The sequence below is a fragment of the Manis javanica genome, chromosome 2 (genome assembly GCF_040802235.1).
Source record: "Manis javanica isolate MJ-LG chromosome 2, MJ_LKY, whole genome shotgun sequence".
NCBI lineage: Eukaryota > Metazoa > Chordata > Mammalia > Pholidota > Manidae > Manis > Manis javanica.
Window position 1 is genome coordinate 16,724,180 of NC_133157.1, and position 12,069 is coordinate 16,736,248.

General features: G+C 42.7%; 1 protein-coding gene across 8 annotated transcripts in view; it reads left to right on the forward strand.

The window, feature by feature from the left end:
• The window catches only part of ASTN2 (astrotactin 2), an 836,776-nt gene that overhangs the window by 314,823 nt on the left and 509,884 nt on the right, over positions 1 to 12,069 (forward strand). For all 8 annotated transcript variants that reach the window (XM_073225555.1, XM_073225566.1, XM_073225572.1 and 5 more), the window contains exon 6: positions 10,461 to 10,607. In XM_073225555.1, coding sequence (XP_073081656.1) covers positions 10,461 to 10,607 — 147 coding nt within the window. The remainder of the gene's footprint in view (positions 1 to 10,460; positions 10,608 to 12,069) is intronic.

Genomic DNA, 12,069 nt, shown 5'->3' on the forward strand with positions numbered 1-12,069 from the left:
CCCCTAACCTTTAGCATGATTGATTGGCCTAACTCATCTAAAAGGACTCCTCCAGCTCTGCTTTCCTGGCTCCATGATTTTTCCTGCATATGGGAGTCAAATGACTGAAAATGAGTTTGGAACAAGAGAAATGTCGGGGAAGCTGTCTTTCAACTTCAAAACCAAATGGCTGCCTTGAAGAGGGGGGATGGAGACCAGTTTGTGGAACTCTTGAGGGCAAGAACATATTCAGCTGGTTACAGCTCTAGGGCTAGATTTTCATTTCACATCGTCCTAGACCTCATACTGAAGGTTAACAGTGAAAGGAGACTACGTAGCACACATTATGAGCTTTGCATCTAGATTTGGATTTGAATCCTGGCTTTGCTGCTCAGTGGCCTTGTAGCCTTCTAGCCCTGGGTTCGACTGCTGTTTTATTTGTAAAATACGGAGCTAACAAAACTGTATCATTGATTGAATAAGGCAATATCTGTACAATATTTAGCACAGCATGTCACAGATAGAAAGTGCTCCAAAAACAGATTATCATCATCATCATAAATGAAATGGGTTTTCTTTGGAGCTAATAAGCTCCCAGTTTAGGTGATTCTCAAACACAGGATGTATGACCATGGGTGGGAGCATTGTAAGGAACTGTATTGTGTAATACGTTAGAGTCAAAGCCCTTTTAATTCCCTGTAATTCTTAGATTCTGTGATTCAAACTAGAACAGATGACACATGTGACAGTGGCTGAGAGGAGTATTCAGTTCCTGTGAATTGTGCTGGTTAGGGCAGACTTGGAATGGAAATTCTATGGTCTTGAAAAGAAGGTCCACCTTGGACATGTGGAAAAAAGTAGGGAGGTTTGGGGAGTGCGTGCAGCCCGTCACAAGGAAAGGGACAGGCAGTTCTGATAGCAGTAGAGGGTTTATGAACCATCAGGCAAGACCTCACTTCCCATTAGTCCTCAGGTGTAGTCTGAGAATCAAGAGAAAGAGATGAGGAGGAAGGGGTAGAGATTTGATGAAGCCCCTTTCCTTTAGAGGCTGGTGATGCAGTGAAAGAAACATTGAGTTTGGTGCTCAGTAGGTCTGGTTCCTATTCCACTTCTGCCCCTGACTAGTTATGAGCCTTTGGGCAAGTCAAATAACTCTCCAATTTCCATTTCTTCCAGTACCAGATAATAGCAGCACTGCCTAGAGTTTACAGCAGACATACGGAATGAAAGAGATTCTGTAGGTAAAGGACACCATAGCAGATCTAGTAAAAATTTAATGCACGGTAAACATTATTCCTTTCCTCCTTACACAAACCTTGGGCCAAAATCCGCTGACATCTTCTAGGAGATCAAAACAGTGGCTTGTTCAGCCGGCTCTGAGAAAAAGCAGCTAGAGATATGCCTTTCATGGAGATGGTTGATGATTGGCCCTGGTCTTCCTTGGTGGCCATGGAAACCTGTGGCTGCTCTTCCCCTTTGTACCACTACTTGTCCCCAGCTCTTCTTTACCCCTCCCCTCTCCCTCAGTGGTGTGGGCTTACCCTGGTGACAGAGCCAAACAGCCTGCTCTCTTGGGGGTGAGCACAGGGATGGAGCACCTGTATCTTAGTAACGTTTTTATCTGTAAAACAGTACAGCTGATGACTACCTGTGAACCTTTCCTGCTTCCGTCTTTCCCATTGATTTCTGTGCCTTTCTAGAACTTGAGCTCTTTTGAATCATCTCCAAGGTCTCTCATCTGCACACTGCAGTTTCATCTCCAGAGCACAATATCCTTTCTCCTTCCCTGATGCATCCCATCAGCCTTCTAGAAATCAGATGGATAGTCTTGAACCTTCTGAACTGCCTGCCTCCATGTGCTTGACTGTTTTCCTTCCTTGCATGGATCTTCCTGTGTCTCTGAAAGTTTTTTTTTTTAATATTTTTCCCAGTTGAGATATAATTGACATACATCACTATGTAAGTTTTAGGTATACAGCTTAATGATCTGACTTACTATTTTATGACATGACAGCTGCAGTAAGTTTAGTTAGCATCCATCATCTCATGCAGAAACAATGAAGAGCAAAATCAAGAAAGAAACATATTTCCTTGTAGTGAGAATTCCTAGGATTTACTCTCTTAGTAGCACTCATATATATCATATACCAGTGTTAGCTCTACTCATTGTGTTCTACATTACATGCCTAGTACTTATGTACCATAAAACTGGAAGTTTTTATTTTTTGACCACTACCATCCAACCCCTTCTCTCCCTACCCCCATCTCTGGTAACCACCAATGTGATCTCTTTCTCTGTGAGTTTTGCTTTCCGATTCTACATATAAGGGAGATCATACAACATTTGTCTTTGTCTGGCCTATTTCACTTGGCAGTGTGCCTTCATGTCCCATCCATGTTGTCTCAAATGGAAGGATTTCCCAGATGTTTAAGGCTGAGTAATATTCCATTGTGTGTGTGTGTCCTTCTGTATATCCTCTATTACAGCTTTTTTATCCCTTTATCCACCAATGAACACTTATGTTTCCATGTGTTGGCTGTCATAAGTAACGCAAAACATAGGTGTGCACGTGTCTTTTGGGGTTAGTGTAAAACTCCATTTTCTTGGAGTCAGACAAGGCTGACTGTGTGAAACTCCTCTGTCACCTGCCGCTGGTTAAGTGTTGGGTTTCCCATTTTACAATAGACATAGTTATCTCTGCCTCGCAAGGCTGTTGAAAAGTTTAAAAAGGCAAATGTCCATAGAATCTTTAACAGAGTGCCTGGCATAGGGGCAACCGTTAATTATTGGAAACTGCTGATATTAGTAGCAGCAACCTTTGTATAAATTATTAAACTAGCTCATTATTTCCCCTACTTTGTTCTATAGAATAATGGTTCTGTACCATATTAATACTTTGGGGGAACATTAGGTTAAATTCTGCTGAAGAGAATTTAATGCAGGCCTTTTCAGAGATTTTAATACCAGATACATATGCTAGTACTTTAAGAGGTGAATATAGAATGTAGCATGCTCCAGGATTTTTTTGAAAATGGAAATTTTGTTTTTCCCAAGATATATTTTGTTTTGTAGGAGATACTGTACTGGCTTTCGGGGCATTTGGATACACTTGTATGGTCAGTGGACCTGGGGATAGGGGGTGAAGATTCTAATTCTACCTTCTGACCTTGTTAGTGAGATCTGGATATGGGGTCATGGAAAGAACACCGGTCTGTAGGGCCAGAGATGTGGCTCCCAGGCCTGGTTACTCCTCTGGTGACTGAACAGGAGGTCACTGTGAAGTCTCTGTTCCTCGTATGTATGCAGGAGAAAGTAGGAACGTGTATTGCATAGGGTTCTGGTAGAAAGTAGAGGAGGTATTTGGGAATCATTTTAAACTAGTAACTGGGAAAGTAGGGTCCTGTCTGTGCCATCTTCATTACCAACACCATTGTCTCCATCTCCACTGTCATCCCCTTGAAGTTACCTTCACACTTCCAGGCACAGTCACTGGCAACTGCCATAAATCTAAATATCCAGCTGTCTGTAGTCCCATTCTGTGCTGTTGCCAGTAGCTTCTTGTTCAGCAGGGTATCTCAGTTCAAGCCTGCACTATAGAAACTCTACTTATGCATGAAGCAGAGCTAGCCAGAGGGGGTCCCCAGCGGCCTTTCACACAATGGTCTGACCCCAGGTAGCGCACTGAACTGATTGAGGCCATGCAGTAGTTTCTGGGGCTCAGGAAGGAGAGAAAGAGCCATCCTGCTTTGCCTTCTCACATATGCCCTCCTTGTAAAATCCCCCCTGGTGGTCTGGAAGGGTCCTTTGAAAACCTGCCCTCAACAGCAGGTGGGGTGATGAGGCCACTATGGGTCTGCTGGCCAACCTGAGGTCTCTAAACAATTTGGCCCTTAAGAGTTGAGCCCTCTCTGCTCAGGCCACATCTACATTGATAGAGGAGTTGTAGAGGGTAATGGTTAAAAACTTGAGCTCTGAAGCTGGATGGTTTTCATTTCAGCCCCAAAACCTTTGAGCAGCATGACCTTTGGCAAATGGTGGCCTCTGTTTCTTCACATGTAAAATGTGAGTGCTAATAGCATCTTGTGAAGATCAAGTGAGATACTACATTAAAATGTGTAGTTTTATTGTCTAGAAAATAAGTGTTCTTATAAATGTTAGTGGTGATAATGATAATCTTAGCTTAGAAAGCCATTGTAAACAGCGAAATCTATACAAAGTATAATAAAGAGACTCAAAATATGAGTTTAGAGAAACAAAGCTAGCAGTATTTGGTTTGGAGGAAAGAAGGCTTAAGGCAACCTAATTGTTATCTTTAACTAACTAAATAACTGCTCCGAAGAGGATGTATTAGATGCATCCCCTTTGACTTGGGTAGCAGAAGTTGGCTCATAGAGTGAGATTCTAAGGCTGTTAAACACAACTGTCTGAGAGTCGAATTGCTGCTTCATAAGAGTTAAGTGCACAGATCTTATAAAGGAAAATCCTAGGGAAGATGGGCGATTGGGAACATTACAAATTATTTCAAGGATACTATGGATTTCAGCATTCAGAGAACCAGCGAACACATGAAACTAGTTGATGGCAGAGAGAGAGAGAAGGGAAGAGGAGAGACTCAGCCCCAGGTACGCAGGCCAGCAGAAAGGCTGCTCTGCATTGACCCATTGCCCTGGAGCAGCGTAAGCAGAATCCAGATGGGAAGCAGCTGAGGATGGCGGGAGGGCACCTTCTCTAGAGTTCTGGGAAAGCCCCAATTTCTAGTACTCTTTCCTCCTGCCTCCAGTGTGACACTTGCACTTGTTAGAGGATGTGTCTCAATTTTAATTTCCAGAAATATGCAGAGAAGCACAGTGATGCTGGAGCTCGGGTGCAGCAGGAACCCCACGAGGCACTCAGGGTGGTTAATGGGGCATGCCAGCAGGCTGCAGTGGTCACCCCGATATGTGGGAGGATTGGCGGCCCCTCAAGGGCTTTTTGCATGATACCTGCCCAGACGGACACCAATCCTTGCTGAAGAGAATAATTAAGTACATATGACTAAAAAAGAACCAGTAGTGATATACCAACAGTGACACCTCTTGGTAGAATGGGGAATGACTTCAAGCACTCATTCACTCATTCATTCAACAGATGTTTATGCAGTATCTAATACATTCCGACACACTTATAGACGCTGGAAATAGGAGATGACAAAATATGGGGTCTGGCATGTGGTGGGTGCACATTGAATAGCTACCTATTGAATGAACTCATTCCCATATGAGGACCTTGAGGCATACAGGAGTAAAGTGACTTGTCCATGAGGGCCAGTGGCTAAGTGTAAAATCCAGAATTCCAGGTGGAGCCAAAGTACCACATGTCCTGCTGATGTCCATGTAGATGCCATGAGTTGGGCAGTGGGGTTTTGAGAAAATGAGATGAAAAGAAAGATTCCAAGGGCACATACGTCAGTATGTGTGCTTAGTGTTGTGATTACCATCTCTCACTGGATCCACACAGCTACCACGTAGGGATCGCATTGCCATTTTATAAATCAGAACACTGAGTCTCTGAGACTGTGGCTAACTTGCCAAAACTTAGACAGCTATTAAATGGAAGAATTTGGATTTAGTCTCTATGTCTAAACCCCAAACCCAGCCTCTTCCCCTTATTCTAAGTGGCCTTTCCACCTTTGGGGCTCTTCCACCCTAATGTCCTGGGTTCCTAGAATCTCTGTCCCCCACCCCAACCCTATGGGCCATTTACAGGAAGTAAATGACTTTTCAGCTTTGGACCAAGTCTCTTGTCCCCTGAAGATATAAGGAGGGGAGAATCAGTGGGAGTCTAGCGGCTCTAAGTTTTCCACACACAGTGGTCTGATGGGGTTAGATCTGTTTTCTTCATTGTAAAATGTGATTGATTCAACTCCGAATTTAACTTAAATTTGATTTTCTTTTCTCAACCTGACATTTCCAAACCCAGAAGCAATCAAACCCCAAATTATAAGCAGCGTGTAGATCAACAATGCCGAGTTATTTCCGGTTGAATTTCTCAAGCAAGGCGTTTTATGCCATGTTCTCCGCTGCCAGGAGAGGACTTGCAGGGGGAGAGGGAGGGGCAATGGAAAGGGAATTAGTGTGTTAACTTTCTCTTTTCCAACAATCACCATGCCCTGGTGAAATTCTATTCCTACAGCACAGCTTGTTCCCTTGCAAAAGTGATGGGGAAGGAACTACAACCTGGGATGTGAACCAGGGATGACCATGACCCTAGCCAGATGAGGATGCTCATGTTATGATCTGAAACTAACATTTATTCAGTTGTTGTGTTTTTTTTTTTTGCTAATTGCATGCATTATCTTATTTCATCCCCATGTCAGCTCTGAAAGAAGACTGATGTCCTCATTTTTCAGATGGAAACATTTTGTCTTATTAGGGTTACATCAATTGGCAAGTGTCACTTGGAGATTCTGTGGTTGAGCCAAGATTTGAACATGGGAAAAGTGGACGGTAGTATGATGTGGGGGAGAGGATGGCAAAAACTGGCTCCATCCTGCCTCTGCCACATAGAGGTTGCATGAATTTAGACAAGCCATTGAGTTGTTCTGCCCCCTGTAAAATGGGGAAGACTGGCAACAGTTTCCTGTAAGGACTGAATAAAGTAATTCTCCTCCACTAAAATGTAAGTGTCAAGGACAGTGGCTGTTTTGTTCACTGTCTTTTCCCCTGTGTTGGACCAGTGTGGGGAAAAAGCTGATGTTCAATAAAAACTGATTGGATGGGTGGATCACGTGATGAATGGATGGATTGATGGATGGACGGATGGTTGGAAGGATAAGTAAGTGCTAGGCATTGTACCTGGAACATAGTTAACACTCAGCAAATGAGGTTTTTCTTCCTGGTCTCTGCATCCTGCAGTGTAGTACAGAGCCTGGATGAGGAGGGGTGGGTGTTATGGGATAGATAGCTTCTACCTCACCATTGTCTCCAGCCCCTATTCACGGTTAAGTGCCAATGATCAGTTCCTTGGGCCAGAAACTCTGAAGAAGTCACCTTTGTCTGAGTCCCCCTGTAAAGCTTCCGGCAGGTGCAGATGCCACAGGAACTCCCCAAGCCCCATGAGCTGCTCCGCGCACATCTAACCTGCCTGCACACTTGATCTGTGTGCTTTCTTTTTTCTGGGCTTCAGAGGCAGCAATGAGGCTTCAGCATTCTCTGAATACATGGCTGTCCCAGGACATTCCCATTTTCCCTTCCACTCTCCCTGTTCATATAGCTCTCCCTTACTATCCACTTCTTGTTTCCAGTTTCTGTAAAGAACAATTCCTAATATTCTGATACTGTGCTGAACAAAGAGGTAAGTATGTCCTTTTTCTGCTATCAGTGATGAGATAAATACTGATATCTGGCTTGGAAATGATCATTTACCAAGTGTCTACCATGTGCTAAAAACTATGCTAGGCATTTGACATCTGCTGTCTCATGTAGTTCTTACCATGCTCTTGAAGGATAAATCATTGTATTCCTATTTCCAGATCAGAAAACTGAGGGACAGTAAGCTAATGTGACTTCACCCCCTGCCTCATTGACTTTTAAAGACCCCGAATACTACGAAGGTTTAAATGACATAGAGATGCAGTTAGCCCAGCATGAGTCCTGGGAGACAGTGTAAACAGTCCCACTCCTGCCCTTGTCCCCCCAACCAGAAATCAGCCCTGTGAAGCCCAGGAGGTATTTCTGTAGTTGGTTAATGAAATAAATGTCTTGTGCACTAATGTTTCTGTGGCTCATGTATATGTATTGGTCAGGTCTGTGGGAGACCTGCTCAGAGACCCACAAGGTGCCGCTGTCCATCCAGGGCATCCACCTCCTCAAAGCCAGGAGCCTCTAACTGCATTTCCCATCTCACCCTCCTGTCCACCTTCCCAAGAATTTGTTCATGCTGGGCACATCCTTACACGTTTTTCCCCTCAGAACAGACTCCATAGAATCTGAAAGGGAAACTTAGAGCTGCTGCCAAATATTATTTTGGGGTTTTGTCAAGTATCTAATCTTGGGACAAAATGTTGACCTTCTTAGGAAAGACCTGTATCAAGCCACCAATCCCTAGTCCATATCCTTTCTAATACAAAGCATCAATGTTAGTGTGCCTGTGCTGTTTAGTTACTAACCTGTTTATTATTAGAGTTTAAAAGAACTTATGGCTCCCAGATGAGAGATAAAAGTTGTTCCTTTTTTTTCTGTAGTCATTTTAGGTCTAGGGGTTTCCCATATCCTGACACCAGAATCTTTTAATTTGATCTGCTTTTCCATTTAACAAGTATTCAACAACTATAACAACCACAACTATATGAACAATCTCTCCCATAAGCTATACCTTGTCCTAGAACTGGCAATAAAGACAGGGACCCTATTCTTAAGCAGCTTCTAGGTTCTAGGCAATGAGCTTGGCATGAGAGACATAAAGGTGGTGATGATGCTATCTTTTCCCTCAAGAAGCTCAGTGTCAAGAAAACTAGATATCCATACTAAAAAATCCCAGAGTGCACTGTTGTAAGTACTCCTGTTCTATTAGGAGCTACCAGTCTGGCAATGTCTGTTGTTTATGGTTGACATGTTTTTTGATTGATCAGCACCTGTGTCTGGTTACTAGTACTGTTACTATCATCCCTAGAAGTTATGATGGATCTGCTGAGATTCTAGCATGTTCCAGTCACTATGCTAGGTACTGGGGTGCAATGGTGAGCAGAAGACGTGCACCTGCCCTCAAGCAGCTTACCATCTTACCAAGTTACTATACCCAGGTGTTTGAATAAGATATTTTGGAGAGACAGCAAATATAGGAAGTTTATCTGCTGAGAGGGATAGGAATTTAAATTTATGATTAATCTCAGTAAGTGATGGAGGACAAGGAAACGAGTGCATATCTATGCAAAAGAAATAACACATATACTAATATTAACATGGCAAAGGATGTTGACTGTGGCAGCACAGCACTAAGGCAGCGCTGCCAGCTGCTGAGCCAGGTAGGAGAGCAATAGGAGGTGTGAGTGTGGAGACCACCACGAAGGGCCTCTGGTGCCAGACCGGTAGGCATGGATCACAACCTGTGGCCAGATGTGAAGGAGCTTAAGGGGGTGCAGCAGGGAGTGAGATGGGAAGATGTGCCCATAACACCCTCATCCCACAAGCAGACAGACAAAAGAAGAGATGAGGGGTAAGAGGGAAAACTGCTAAGGATGTAGAATAAATAAGACCACGTGGCTGTTTAGATGTTGCAAAGGAGAAAGACAGAAGGCTGAAAGAGGACAGCTAAGTCTCTGGCCAGTGTAAATGGTGGTACTTTCAATAAGCTGGGGACCCAGGATAAAGTGGAGGAGGAGGCTCTAAGTAGAAGATAATGTGTCTAGTTTTTTATGTGTTGTCTTTATCGTGACCATGGGACATCCGTAAAGAGCTGTTCAGCAGATTTGGGCATAAAGGTTTGCTCAGAAGAAAAGCCTAGTGGATAATAGAAATTGGGAGACAGTGTTCTAAAAATGATAATCCAAACCTTGAAAGTAGATGAGAATAGCAAAGCCTAAAGAATGGGACACAGTGGAGGCTTAGGACACAATTCATAGAATTTCTTTGTTAGCCCAGTCCTTTCCTTGCCACACAGACCAATCTACTCATTCTACTGTACCCATGAAATTGTCTTTAGTTTTCCCTGGTAAAACTCCCTCCTCCATCCTATGCCCACTCTACTTGCTCTTAACACACCTTACTTTGGATTCTAAGTGGCTGGGGTTAAGCCTGCCTTCCCCCCTAGCCTGTAAGTTCCTGAAGAGCGAGAGCTATTCTTCATCTTCTTTGTGTGTGTCTCACATAGCAGGTGTTCAGTAAATAATTGTGAAATTAATTTGAATTGATCCGCTCCTAAGAGTCAATGAAACCCTTCTAGAGGACAGACATATGTGCACTGTGCTGCACAATCATCACAACAACCTGTGAACTGTTTCTTAGCATCTTTATCAGACGCATAAGGAAACTGAAGTTCAGAGAATGAACAGGTCACACAGTCACTAGGGCTAAAGCCCAAATGTGAACCCAGGATTGTCAAACTCCAAACTCCATGTGCATTCTCCTGGGCCCTATGAATTCAATGACATGGTGACTCCTCACTCGCTTCTAAAGCAAGGGGCGAGTTTAATTATCATCTAATTGTGATCAACAACGACCAGCCTAATTGGGAGGGGAGAAGGGCAAATTGCCACAATTTTCAGTAAGTTTGTTTTTTTCATCTGTACCAAAAGGGATAATAAGCCCCTTTTGCAGAGAGTTAAACCAAGACCCAACCAGGGGCCACTGAGATGTCATTTGTCATTGTAGGCACAGAGGTTGGAAAATAGGGTTTCTTTTTCCAGCTTCCATTTTTAGAAAATAAGAGAACCCCCACATTCCATGCTCTCCCCATTTCCTCATCTCGTGGACTTATGTGCCTTTGTGTGTGGTTTTGTTATTAGGTTTGCTGAAAAGCCCAGTGAACAAGACAGCCCTGATGCTAATTGCCGTAAGCTCGTGCATCCTGGCCATGGTGTGTGGCAGTCAGATGTCCTGTCCGCTCACTGTGAAGGTGACTCTGCACGTGCCTGAGCACTTCATTGCAGACGGTAAGAGCTGAGCATCAGAGATGCTCCACACCTACTTGGCACCTTGCAACTTGTCTGGTCAAATGCATGGCCCAACCTCAGAATCATATTACAAAAACAAAAATAAAAACAATAAACCCCACAGAGCATCCAATGGCCCTGGAAAATACCTGTATCACTTAGAAACCTTGCTTATTTGAATGCAACTAAGAACTGCTTTTGTTCCATGGACAAGGGTAAGGTTTGTTAAAGGAAGAATTCAAACATGAGTGCAGAAAGATTGAGCTATTTAAGAGAACTTACTGTTTTTTTTGTGCTTATGGATCCCATCCCTAACTAAAAATATCCCCCTACCAAAGTAATATTTGCTAATTAAGAAATACGGCAGAGAAGATTACATGAGCTTTGTTGGAATTTCCTGAATGTCCTGGAGAATACTCATTTCCCATTCCCTGTAAATGTACTTTACAAATAGGTTCTATCCTACCATTTACTTGTCACCCAATTAATTTGAATTAATGAGATGCAATAGTCACTATAATCATTCTCAAAGCATCGTCCAAGAAACTGATTAAGGTGCTTAATATCTGTTGTTGAACTGTCCTCCAGGAAGTTGTTCTAGTTTTATACTCCTGAAGAATGTGCTGGTCAGAGAAAGCACATAGTGGATCTGTGGCATCTTACTACACTGATGGACAGTGACTGCACTGGGGTATGGGTGGGGACTTGATAATATGGGTAAATGTAGTAACCACATTGTTTTTTCATGTGAAACCTTCATAAGAGTGTATATCAATCATACCTTAATAAAAAAAAATGTGCTGGTGCTGCTTCCCCAAGCATTTGTCTAAACATTTGTTGTTACTATTTTTAAATACACTGAAGGTTACTACAAAGAAGGCATATTAAGTATATATCTTAATGAATTTTTATATGAGTACATCCAAATCAAACCATGAAATATTCCCCATGCCTTCAGCTTCCTTATGCCCCCTCTCAGTTAATGCCCTCCCAGAGGTAACTATCCATCTGACATCTAGCACCAAATTAGTACCATTATTTTTTAATCTTTTCCTAATTGGATATATATTAAATGTTATTACTCTAAATTTGACAGCCTTATCCCTACATGACTCAATTTTATCTCCAATTTATAAGTTACAATGTTCAGAGATTAGCATTACACCCATTAGTATGTGGCGTCTAAAGTGGAACTTTTACCTCCTTTATCTGAAACACCCAGATTTCTATTAATGGCTCTTGTGATTGCTCCCACTTCACCATAGTGCACTAGCCCCTACTTATTTTTCACTTAAACTGCAAATAAGTTCAGTATTTCTCATTTTATATACATTCAGTTGATTTTCTGACTTAAGCACAAGATTTATGTTTCATCCTGATCAAGTCATATGTACACATAACACATAGATGTGAGTGTGAGATGGTAGGGGGTTAGTGGAGGGAGGCAGATGGGACAAAATTT